Source organism: Oncorhynchus keta, chromosome 8 (genome assembly GCF_023373465.1).
Source record: "Oncorhynchus keta strain PuntledgeMale-10-30-2019 chromosome 8, Oket_V2, whole genome shotgun sequence".
Taxonomy (NCBI): domain Eukaryota; kingdom Metazoa; phylum Chordata; class Actinopteri; order Salmoniformes; family Salmonidae; genus Oncorhynchus; species Oncorhynchus keta.
The window spans coordinates 5447263-5460744 of record NC_068428.1 but is presented as its reverse complement, the minus strand read 5'-3'; the positions used below and the strand labels follow the sequence as shown (position 1 = coordinate 5460744).

The following is a 13482-nucleotide window of genomic DNA, read 5'->3' as shown; positions in this document are numbered from 1 at the left end:
CACCTGCTTTGCTACAAAGCCCCTAAATAAGATCTGGTGCAACCAATTACCTTTAGAAGTCACATGAATCTCAGTACATATACACCTGTTCTGAAAGGCCCCAGAGTCTGCAACACCACTAAGCAATGGGCACCACCAAGCAAGTGGCACTATGAAGACCAAGGAGCTCTCCAAACAGGTCAGGGACAAAGTTGTGGAGAAGTACAGATCAGGGTTGGGTTCTAAAAAAATATCAGAAACTTTGAACATCCCGCAGAGCACCATTAAATCATTATTAAAAAATGGAAAGAATATGGCACCACCACAAACCTGCCAAGACTCACGGACCAGACAAGAAGGGCATTAATCAGAGAGGCAAAGATAACCCTGAAGGACCTGCAAAGCTCCACAGCGGAGATTGCCGTATCTGTCCATAGGACCACTTTAAGCCGTACACTCCACTGAACTGGGCTTTACAGAAGAGTGGCCAGAAAAAAGCCATTGCTTAAAGAAAAAAATAAGCACACGTTTGGTGTTAACCAAAAGGCACGTGGGAGACTCCACAAACATATGGAAGAAGGTGCTCTGGTCAGATGAGACTAAAATTGAGCTTTTTGGCCATCTAGGAAAACACTATGTCTGGCGCAAACCCAACACTTCATCTTGAACACCATCCCCACAGTGAAGCAGTGGCAGCACCATGCTGTGGGGATGTTTTTCCTCGGCAGGGACTGGGAAACTGGTCAGAATTTAAGGAATGATGGATGGTTCTAAATACAGGGAAATTCTTGAGGGAAACCTGTTTCATTCTTCCAGAGATTTGGGTCTGGGACAGTGTCCTGCTGGAAGGTGAAAATGACCCTAAGCATACTGCTAAAGCAACACTCGAGGGGTTTAATGGGAAACATTTAAATGTCTTGGAATGGCCTAGTCAAAGCCCAGACCTCAATCCAATTGAGAATCTGTGGTATGACTTAAAAATTGCTGTGCACCAGCGGAACCCATCCAACTTGAAGGAGCTGGAGCAGTTTTGCCTTGAAGAATGGGCAAAAATCCCAGTGGCTAGATGTGCCAAATTTATAGAAACGTACCCCAAGAGACATGCAGCTATAATTGCTGCAAAAGGTGGCTATACAAAGTATTGGCTTTGGGGAGGTCAATAGTTATGATTAACATATACAGTGAGGGGGAAAAGTATTTGATCCCCTGCTGATTTTGTACGTTTGCCCACTGACAAAGAAATGATCCGTCTATAATTTTAATGGTAGGTTTATTTGAACAGTGAGAGACAGAATAACAACAAAAATCCAGAAAAACGCATGTCATAAATTGTATAAATTGACTTGCATTATAATGAGGGAAATAAGTATTTGACCCCCTCTCAATCAGAAAGATTTCTGGCTCCCAGGTGTCTTTTACAGGTAACGAGCTAAGATTGGGAGCACTCCCTTTAAGGGAGTGCTCCTAATCTCAGCTTGTTACCTGTATAAAAGACAACTGTCCACAGAAGCAATCAATCAATCAGATTCCATGTACCGGCACATTGGCTCTGTACCGGTACCCCCTGCATATTGTCTCATTACTAACGGGTGCCCCTGCACATTGGCTCTGTACCGGTATCCCCTGAATACAGTGTCATTATTATCCGGTGCCCCTGCACATTGACTCTGTACCGGTACCCCCTGAATACAGTGTCATTATTATCCGGTGCCCCTGCACATTGACTCTGTACCGGTATCCCCTGAATACAGTGTCATTATTATCCGGTGCCCCTGCACATTGACTCTGTACCGGTACCCCCTGAATACAGTGTCATTATTATCCGGTGCCCCTGCACATTGACTCTGTACCGGTATCCCCTGTATATAGTGTCATTATTATCCGGTGCCTCTGCACATTGACTCTGTACACCCCCTGTGCCTCCACATTGACTCTGTACCGTAATACCCTGTATATAGCCCCTCTGTACCGGTACCCCTGTATATAGTCTCATTATTAACCGGTGCCCCTGCACATTGACTTTGTACCAGTACCCCTGTATATAGCCTCCACATTGACTCTGTACCGTAATACCCTGTATATAGCCTCCACATTGACTCTGTACTGTAATACCTTGTATATAGCCTCTACATTGACTCTGTACCGGTACCCCCTGTATATAGTCTCCACATTGACTCTGTACCGTAATAACCTGTATATAGCCTCCACATTGACTCTGTACCAGTACCCCTGTATATAGCCTCCACATTGACTCTGTACCGGTACCCCCTGTATATAGTCTCCACATTGACTCTGTACCGTAATACCCTGTATATAGCCTCCACATTGACTTTGTACCGGTACCCCCTGTATATAGCCTCCACATTGACTCTGTACCGGTACCCCCTGTATATAGTCTCATTATTATCCAGTGCCCCTGCACATTGACTCTGTACCGGCACCCCTGCACATTGATTCTGTACCGGCACCCCTGCACATTGACTCTGTACCGGTACCCCCCTGTGTATAGTCTCCACATTGACTCTGTACCGGTACTGCCTGTATATAGCCTCCACATTGACTCTGTACCGGTACTGCCTGTATATAGCCTCCACATTGACTCTGTACCATTTACATTTAAGTCATTTAGCAGACGCTCTTATCCAGAGCGACTTACAAATTGGTGCATTCACCTTATGACATCCAGTAGAACAGTCACTTTACAATAGTGCATCTAAATCTTAAAGGGGGGTGAGAAGGATTACTTATCCTATCCTAGGTATTCCTTAAAGAGGTGGGGTTTCAGGTGTCTCCGGAAGGTGGTGATTGACTCCGCTGTCCTGGCGTCGTGAGGGAGTTTGTTCCACCATTGGGGGCCAGAGCAGCGAACAGTTTTGACTGGGCTGAGCGGGAACTGTACTTCCTCAGTGGTAGGGAGGCGAGCAGGCCAGAGGTGGATGAACGCAGTGCCCTTGTTTGGGTGTAGGGCCTGATCAGGCCTGATCAGAGCCTGGAGGTACCGTTACCCCCCTGTGTATAGTCTCCACATTGACTCTGTACCGGTACTGCCTGTATATAGCCTCCACATTGACTCTGTACCGGTACCCCTGCACATTGACTCTGTACCAGTACCCCCTGTATATAGTCTCATTATTATCCAGTGCCCCTGCACATTGACGCTGTACCGGTACCCCCTGTATATAGCCTTGCATGTTATTTTGCTGCTGTTGTTAAATTATTTGTTAACTTTATTTTCTATTTTTTACTTAATATATATTATTTTTTTAAAGTGTTAACTTAAAGCATTGTTGGTTAAGGGCTTGTAAATTCACTGTAAGGTCTACACACATACTCTGAATACAACAGGTAACAGACTAAATTTGATTTGCTTTTAAATGTTTCTAAAATTGAAATGTTTAAACTTGATGAGGTGCTTAAAGGCCGTAGTGGGTTTTTCAGATTGTATTTGAACCCTCATATCATAGCAAACACACACTGGGTTTTTAATACTTAAATAGGGTCTCATTATACACACCCAAACCCCTTTGATTTCATCACAGCAGGACCTCTTTACAAGTACAATGTTAAATCGTGCTTCTCTGACAACCCTTCAATTCCACCCCTCATTTGTAGTTCCCTACCTCTCTCCCCCCTCTATCCTCTCCTATTCTAGGTCCAGTCGTCTGTGGCTGTTGGCACTCCGGACTACATTTCCCCTGAGATCCTGCAGGCCATGGAGGACGGCATGGGGAAGTATGGCCCAGAGTGTGACTGGTGGTCCCTGGGGGTCTGTATGTATGAAATGCTCTACGGGGAGACGCCCTTCTATGCAGAGTCACTGGTGGAGACCTACGGCAAGATCATGAATCACGAGGTAAACTTGGAAACTGGCTGACATTTTTTTGAAGTTTAGTTTGTTGCGACAATGTGGTGATGTGAAGCGGAAAGTGGGCCTTCAAAGTCTATGCTTTCACACATTTGTGTCCATTCCTAAAAACAAGGAAAGGAAGCAAGGATAGGATGCCATGCAGGAGCATTGGGTCACAGGTATGTGTAGGGAAATCTGGTTTTAGATCTGTGTTTAAGGACCAGCGTGTTGCCTACCTCCTGAGTCAGGACAAAGTGAGGGGGGCCTAGTGACTAGCTTGCCACAATCTAGTGAATTTAGCTTGTGTGTGTGTGTCATCAGCATCCAAACTCCCTTAGTGACAGCTAGCAACTCTCATATGCTTTTCCTGCCTCCTTTTCTGAATCTATTGGACAGCAATAAGTGCTAAATATTCTAAACATTTTATTAATTTTTAAAAAACAAGTTATTGATTGTTTACTTCCAAATGTACAGTATTTCACCATGTTTAACATGATTTTTGAATGACTACCACATCTCTGTATCCCACACATACAATTATCTGAAAGGGCCCTCAGTCGAGCAGTGAATTTCAAACACACATTCAACCATAAAGACCAGGGAGGTTTTTCAATGCCTTGCATAAAGGGCACCTATTGGTAGATGGGTCAATATTTAAAAAAAGAAGACATTGAATATCCCTTTGAGCATGGTGAAGTTATTAATGACACTATGTGGTGTATCAATACACCCAGTTACTACAAAGATCTAGTCATCCTTCCTAAATCAGTTGCCGGAGAGAGGAAGGAAACCGCTCAGGGATTTCACCATGAGGCCAATGGTGACTTTACAACAGTTGGATCAACAGCATTGTAGTTACTCCACAATACCAACCTAATTGACAGTGGGAAAAGAGAGCCTGTACAGAATAAAAAATATTCCAAAACATGCATCCTGTTTGCAGTAAGGCACTAAAGTAATACTCAAAAAAATGTGACAATGCAGTTAACATTCTTCCCTGAATACATTACTGAGTACCACACTCCATATTTTCAAGCATAGTGGCGGATGCATCATGTTATGGGCATGCTTGTAATTGTTAATATGCGGACTGCCAGAATTGCATAACTGCTAGAATGGCCATGAAGGTCATTCTGACTGTTGATATTTCAATTGTATAAATATTCCATAATAAATCATGTTGCTAAATAAATGCATTTATTATGTTAAAATAAGTCCTAAGAAACCTGACTGGAAGACAAGTTTCCCACCCAGCTGGCCCATCCAAACTACACCTAAACAATATTGAAACTAATTCCACACATATAATAATAGATGTGGCCTAAAGACAACAGTAAATAGCCAATAGTCTGATGGGTGACTATTATAAATTGTTGAATAGAGAATGGAGAGACTGATGACCTGCGGAGAATGTATTGACGGCGTGTATTGACAAAGAAGCAAGGAGCTTACCAAATAGCACTCCTTCTATATCATTCTACAGATGTCCATGCAGACCAGATGTTTTGATTGCTATACCCTACTAGAAAGAGCAGATTTCAAGGTTTCTGATTAACCTATTTTTGTCTAACAATTGTACAAATTGTCTTAGCGCATAGTTGAAACAACGGCACTCCACGAGTGAAATCCAATTTTGTATTTGAAATGCTGTCTTTTGATGGTTTTACGTACAATGCATTTGGAAAGTATTCATACCCCTTAACTTTTTCCACATTTTGTTACATTACAGCCTTGTTCTAAAATTGATAAAATTGTTTTTTTCCCCCTCATCAATCTACACAAAATGCCACATTTACATAAGTATTCGAACCCTTTACTAGTACTTTGTTGAAGCACCTTTGGCAGTGACTACAGCCCTGCGTCATCTTGGGTATGAATCTACAAGCTTCGCACACCTTTATTTGGAGAGTTTCTCCCATTCCTCTCTTTCAACTCTTCCAGCTCTTTCAGGTTGGATGGGGAGCATCGCCGCAACAGCTATTTTCTAGTCTCCAGAGATGTTCGATCATGTTCAATTTCGCGCTTTTGCTGGGCCACTCAAGGACATTCAGAGACTTGTCTCGAAGCCACTACTGTGTTGGCTGTGTGCTAAGAGTCATTGTCCTGATGGAAGGTGAACCTTCACCCCAGTCTGAGGTCCTGAGTGCTCTGGAGCAGGTTTTCTTCAATGATATCAATGTCTGCCAGTCCCCCGCTGCTGAAAAACATCCCCACAGCATAATGCTGCCACCACCATGCTTCACCGTAGGGACGGTACCAGGTTTCCTCCAGATGTGATGCTTGGCATTCAGGCCAAGAGTTCAATCTTGCTTTCATCAGACCAGGGAATTTTGTTTCTCATGGTCAGAGTCCTTTAGGTGCCTTTTGGCAAACTCCAAGTGGGCTGTCATGTGCCTTTTTACTGAGGAGTGGCTTCCGTCTGGCCACCTTACCATAAAGGCCTGATTGGTGGAGTGCTGCAGAGATGGTTGTCCTTCTGGAAGGTTCTCCCATCTCAGTGGAACTCTGGATCTCTGTCAGAGTGACCATCGGGTTCTTGGACACCTCCCTGACCAAGGTCCTTCTCCCCCGATGGCTCAGTTTGGCTGGGCGGCCAGCTCTAGGACGAGTCTTGGTGGTTCCATACTAATTCCATGTAGGAATGATGGAGGTCACTGTGTTCTTGGGGACCTTCAATGCTGCAGAACCAGGTAAACCTGGTTTTCTGCTTTTCCACCAGAAATCAATTCCCCTCTCAAGCAGGACAATAACCTAAAACACCAGGCCAAAATGGTTGTCTATCAATGATCAACAACCAATTTGACAGAGCTTGAACAATTGTTTTTCAATAAAAATGTATACACGTTGCACAATCCATGTGTGGAAAGCTCTGAGACGTACCCCGAAAGACTCACAGCTATAATCACTGCCAAAGGTGCTTCTACAAAGTATTGACTCAGGTGTGAATATTTATGTAAATTAGATATTTCTGTATTACATTCTCAATAAATTAGCAAACAATTCTTAAACATGTTTTCACTTTTTCATTATGAGATATTGTGTGGAGGTGGCTGATTTTATATATATTTTTTTCTTGATTCATTTTTTCCTCAGGCTGTAACACAACATTTGTTGAGGGGTTTGAATACTTTGAAGGCATATATACATGTATATCTCTGTAATTCTGTTGATTTGCCCTTTTCCTACTGTCTTTCTGACTTTTTCTTTGTAGGTCTCACTGCTCTCCTCCTACTTCTTTTGCCGTTCCTGTGCCTCATTTGGTCAGGCTCCCTAATGTTACCCCCTCTTTCTCTGAACTCGCCTTCATCGCTCTCCCTCTCTCTTTCTCTGAACTTGCCTTCATCGCTCCCCCTCTCTTTCATCACCCTCCTGCTTCTTTTGCAGATGTTTATATGCGAGTGTTTTAGTGTTATTGTAATGAATGCTATTGACACTATAAAGGAGATTTTAAGTCCTGATTCCTCTCTTCCCTGCTCTCTCACAGGAGCGTTTCCAGTTCCCCTCAAACATCAGCGACGTGTCGGAGGATGCCAAGGACCTGATCTCGCATCTCATCTGCGGCCGCGAGCGCCGCCTGGGCCAGAACGGTATCGGCGACTTCAAGGACCACCCCTTCTTCGCCGGCATCGACTGGGATCACATCCGCTCCACTGAGGCGCCCTACATCCCTGACGTCAGCTCGCCATCTGACACCTCCAACTTCGACGTAGACGACGATATTCTTAAAAACCCGGTGGGTGGACTTGGGGAAACAAGCTATCTAGCTAATGATAACAGAAAAATAGCTAGCAAATGCTACCTAGACTCAAGCTAGCTCGTTAACACAAACTGGAAACAAGCTAGCTCGTTAACACAAACTGGAAAGGAGCTTGTTATGGGTGTAAGATGGCACAGTGATGCCATCTGGTGGTAAATGTTAATTACTGCAACTCCAGTGTTTTACTGGTGTGCTTGAGATACCCGGATGTATTGCAATGTACTGAACAAGACTGGTTTCCTGCATCACTGCCTCTATCTCATCATTTAACATTCAAACATGGTGTCGGATAGCTAACCTTGCTTTCCGCAAATTAGTCACCTGTTTTGGTTTACCAAAAAAATGCTTATTTGAGTAAAACTTCACCGGAATTGGCCTTAGCTAGAGTGAGTTTGCTATTTTGTTGTTAGCACCGGTTAGACATGGCAGCGAACATTCCCCCTCCCACCGTTATGAAGCTCAGCGGGGATTGGAGCACGAACTGGGATACTTTTAAAGGTGAATTAGAGGACTATGCGCTAGCAACGGGTCTTGTGGAAAAGGATGATGAGGTAGTGGCTGCCACTTTGAGGACTACAATGGGAACTGAATGCCGACACGTGTATATACAAACACAACCTGAACCTGACAGCAGCTCAGCAAGGTAACGCTACAGCTATTCTTGATGCTCTTGAACATTACTTTAAGCCAGCAAAGAACGTTATCTACGAGCGTTATGTTTTCGGGTATTGCAAACAGGAGGACGGGGAGTCCATTGACAGCTTTGGCAGCTTATGGTGCTTTAAGAGATGAACACATCAGAGATAAGATTGTGCTTGACCTAACTGATGAGGGCACCCGCAGACGTTTGCTGACAGAACGTGACCCGACGCTGGTCTTGGCAGTGGAGACATGCCCTGCAGCAGAGCTTACTGATATACGGATGAGGTCCATGGAGCTAGAAAGGCAACATATGGACAATGTCAATGCTACATTCAGGCAGCCAGTAAAGAAATCCCCCTTTACCACAGCTAATGCTAATATTACAGCCAACTCTGCTGTAGACAACCCCAATACATGCCGATATTGTGGCATTTCTCATGGACGAGGAAAAGAACACTGCCCAGCCTATGGAAAAATATGCAAATCCTGTGGTACAGCTAATCACTTCGCAAGGGTCTGCATGAAAAGCAAGAGAAAGGAGGGTAACGTGCACTCCATGGAAACAAACACAGATGAAGGGAACGACAGCACAGAGGATGTACATGCTAGCGAGTGCATAGGGGCAGTGAGGGAAAAAGGACAAAAGTGGTTTGTCACTCTGCTACTCAATAATAAACCACAGCAATGCCAGCTCGATTCAGGGGCCACATGTAACGTTATGAGCCTTAAAGATAAAAGGAGGCTCGCACCCAGAGACAAACTCACACAGAGTAGCACCAAGCTGAAACTGTATTCAGGCCAGTTCATGACCTCTTTAGGCCTGTTTGTGACAGTGTGTTTTACGTGGCCAGAAACACACCCTTGAGTTTGAAATAGTTGAGGCTAGTCAACAGCCATTACTGTCAGGTTCTACATGCGAGCGCCTTGTGCTTATTGACTTCACCATCCCAGCTGATCTTAACATTCTAGACAAAGTCCAGGCTGGGCCCCTGAGCAAGGAGACACTCCTAAGCAAGTACCATTATGTCTTCAACGCACCGGTCGAGTCAGTTCCCGGGGAAGTCCACTTTGAGTTGGACGCAGCAATCCAGCAATGTACCAGTGGCCATGAAAGCAGCTATGAAGGCTCAGCTTAACAAACACGAAGCAGATGGCCACATCATATCCGTCACCGAGCCTACAGACTAGATAAGTAATATGGTAATCGTCAAGAAACCAGATAAGCTACGGATATGCATTGATCCTAAACGCCTCAACCGGGCTCTGCGGCATTCACATTACATTATGCCCACGTTGGAGGGTGTTCTTTACAAAGGCCAGAATCTTCACGCTCGTGGACACCAGAGATGCCTTCCTGCAGTGCACGCTCGACGTGCCTAGCAGCTACACCCTGGGACAAGAGGTGGTTGAAGCTTCAGTTTGGTGTCTCCGTGGCTCCAGAGGTGTATCAGCGGAAACAGCATGAGCTGTTGATGAGACTCCGTGGCGTGGAACCCATAGCAGATGACATCGTCGTAGTGGGCTGTGGGGACAGTGATGAAGAGGCAGAATGTGACCATGACGCCAAGCTGCTGGCCCTGATGGGCAGATGCAGACAGGTCAAGCTAAGGCTAAGCATAAAAATGCTTCAGTTTAAAGTGCCAGAGGTCCACTTTCATGGGCACATCTTGTCCTCCACCGGATTGAAGGCGGATCCTGAGAAAGTGAAGGCTGTCTTGGAAATGCCCCACCCATCTGACGTGAAGGGAGTGCAGCGCTTCGTCGGATTCATCACCTACCTGGCCAAGTTCCTACCGCGGCTCTCTGAGGTGTGTCACCCAGACACCTGTACTGTGATACTACGATGTGTCAACCTGTCACGATTCAGAGTGACTCAAGCCAGTATGGACTTGGCTGTTGCCTCATGCAGGAAGGCCAGCCTGTGGCATTCGCCTCTAGGGCACTCACTCCAACAGAGCAGAACTATGCCCAGATAGAGTGTCACAGCATTGTGTTTAAATGCCAACGCTTCCACCACTAACTGTACAGGCGCGACAACATTACCGCAGAGACAGATCACAAGCACCTTATTGCTATATTCAGCAAGCCTCTTCTGAATGCCCCAAAATGACTGCAGAGCATGCTACTGGCCCTACAAACTACAACCTCAAGGTGGTGTATAAGCCAGGGCCAGAGATGTATGTGAGTGTCACGCTCAGCAGGGTTACTGCATCAGGCACACACACACACTCCATGCATGAACAACACGCAGTGTGCAGCTTACAAACAGAGAAAGTGGATGTTGAACACATCAACCAGACTGACTACCTCAATGTTACGGACCAGCGCCTTACACAAATCAGACAGCACACAGACAGGGACGAGCAACTCCAGGCATTGAGGTCTGTGATTCTGATGGGCTGGCCTGACTGCAAGGAAGAAATTTCTCTAGCCGTCAGAGAATATTGGCCAGTCAAAGAGGAGCTCCGTGTTCAAAACTGAGTAATTGTCAGAGTCATTATTCCCCAGTCTCTGCGCCCTGAGATGTTGGCACGCGTGCACTCGAGTCGCATTGGAAGTGAGGCCTTTTACAGACCAGCACGTGACTCACTGTATTGGCCAGGAATGCAGAGTGAAATCGGACTGTCAGTAAATGCACAATCTGCAATGAATATGCCATTGAGCAACAGAGAGCGAGACGATGATGTCCCACAAGCTACCGATGCGCCCCTGGCAGAGAGTAAGTCTAGATCTCTTCCAGCACAGTGGCAAAGACTTTCTGCTGGTAGTCAATCATTACTCAGGCTTCTGGGAGATTGTCTCTGCTGAGAGGTCAGGGAGGTCAATGATCAAACGCTGCAAGGCTCAGTTTGCCCGCTATGGCCAGCCAGATAGGGTAATTTCATACAATGGACCCCAATTCTACGGAGTTGAGTTACAAACATTTCCTGCAGAATGGGAATTTGAGAACGTCACTTCATCACCACGGCACCCAAAAGCAGCTCTGCCAATAGCCAGCACTCGCCTTGAGCCATGTGTGGTGACAGACATGCTGGTGAAGCTACGTCACAGAAGACAGGTCAGCAAGTCACATGGGGACTGGGCGAAGAGCCAGGGGATCACAGGTCGGCCGCTCCCTCGCCCATCAATACTCCCCTTAGACAGTCAGGTGACACGCCTGTGCGGGGACCCGCAGTTCTCGCAGACAAGCCCCCTGTCTTTTCACGCTGCGGGCATCTTTCCCAGCCACCAAAAATACTTAATCTGTAGGTTTCCCATTTGGGATTGTTGACACAGAGATAAAAGTGAAAAGAGTATCAAAATGTGTTAAGTTGTTACCTGAAAAAAATACAAAAAAAAACCTAAACTGTTCATGTTGGAAATTATTACTAGGTTTGTTTTGTTAGTGAATTGACAGCTCCTGTCCTATTTTATAAAAGGGCAGATGTTATGGGTGTAAGATGGCACAGTGATGCCATCTGGTGTGCTTGAGATACCCGGATGTATTGCAATGTACTGAACAAGACTGGTTACTCGCATCAATGTCTCTGTCTCATCATTTAACATTCAAACAGAGCTAGCTAATTAATGCTAACTAGAAACAAGCTAGCCTGCCAAGCTAAAGTGAATGAACTCTATTTCACTGATTGGCCAGCGAAAGACACTCAGTTACAGTCCCAGGTCCCTGGTTAAGAATGAAAACCATAAGTGGTTTTGTCCTCCACGACCTCAGTAGTTTAATTACCTCTTCCCTTGGTCAGTTTGGCTGTTCGATTAACCAATTTCTTTCTCTTTCTTTCTCTCTCCTACCCAACAGGACATTGGCCCTCCAGTTACGCTTACAGGCTTCACTGGCCAGCACTTGCCCTTCGTGGGCTTCACTTACACCACGGACAGCTGCTTCTCGGACTGCGGCAGCGTCAACAGGGCCGGACTGTCCGACGGGGGCTTCCAGGAGGGCGGTCCCAGGGACCAGGAAAGGGAGCTGGGGGTTGAGGTTTTTGAGAGGAGGATCCGCCGGCTGGAGCAGGAGAAGCAGGAGCTGAGTCGCAAGCTGCAGGGTGAGAGGGCAAAAAGAAACACACACACAGATCGCATGCGTAGACACACACACCAGCGAGGCCAGGAGAAACACTCACACAGCATGCACACACAGACAACCTTGATACACACCCTTAGTGTCCCACAGTTTAAAGTGGACATGACTTCTGACCCTTGACCTGTGTTTCTTGTCCCCTCTGACCCCCTCCAGAGTCTACTCAGGCTGTGCAGTCTCTCCACGGGCCGGGCCGCGGTGCCTGCACTCAGGGCCGAGACAAGGAGATGAAGAAGCTCAATGAAGAGATTGAGAGGCTCAAGAAGAAACTTGCAGGTCAGTGTCTCTCAATGTAACCCAATCTGGCAACCCAATGTCATTGACTAGCAACTCAACATTGTCTGGGTGTTGAAATCAGGCCTGGCTGGAACACAAAGGTCAAATACCTGAAAGTGTTTGATGTGCCCTTGGTTTACTTTTGGGGCTATTCCTGGGGAAAAAAACGTAGTGTTCTGACCCAAAAGGTTTTCTTCAGGAGAATCTACCAAAATGGATACCATTGCTACAAGGGAGGAAGATTGAAATTCAACGGGCACACCGAATCTACAGTGGCAGTAATAACCATAGCCGTCCCCGCACCCTCATATTCTGCCTGTTAACAAATGAGGACCGAGTGGATATTCTGCGGTGAACCAGAGCCCTGGAGAACCCACCAAGACATGGGAGATCCAATCTGGCACTCTACCCAGAATACAACAATGAAACTGAAGAGGAAATCCTTCGACAATGACAAATGACAGCAAGAGGACTTCACCCGTTCCTGATATACACAGCCATCCTGAAGATCAGGAAACGAGTTTAGGAACACAGCAGCTGAGGACAACTACTAAAGAAGGACCCTGCTTACCCCCCCCAGTTCTTCCAGATTCTCCCCATGGCAAATTAAAGAAACAGATAACCACGGCCCCCCTCCTTCCTTGGATACCCCATCGCATGAAAGGTCATCTTAACTAGTAAATGGACACAACTAATGCTAAGCTAACTAGCTAACGTCACCCATGTTATTCAGTGACATAATGTAGTTTATTTGGTATGAGGGGCCTGGTGGATTGGTTAACAGGGCTGTTGGCATGCTGGTTATATGGCTAAGATGCAGCAGGCTGGCACATGGCTCTCTAGCTGAGTTGGCTGGCTGGGTAGGTTAGCTGACTGGCACGTGGCTCGCTAGCTGAGTTGGTTCGC

The 13482-nt window shown here is 46.0% G+C and overlaps 1 protein-coding gene across 4 annotated transcripts in view; it reads left to right on the top strand.

Moving 5' to 3' along the window:
- The window catches only part of LOC118386739 (serine/threonine-protein kinase MRCK beta-like), a 96354-nt gene that overhangs the window by 20793 nt on the left and 62079 nt on the right, over positions 1-13482 (top strand). For all 4 annotated transcript variants that reach the window (XM_052523412.1, XM_052523410.1, XM_052523409.1 and 1 more), the window contains exons 5-8: positions 3632-3832; positions 7311-7559; positions 12022-12265; positions 12457-12576. In XM_052523412.1, coding sequence (XP_052379372.1) covers positions 3632-3832; positions 7311-7559; positions 12022-12265; positions 12457-12576 — 814 coding nt within the window. The remainder of the gene's footprint in view (positions 1-3631; positions 3833-7310; positions 7560-12021; positions 12266-12456; positions 12577-13482) is intronic.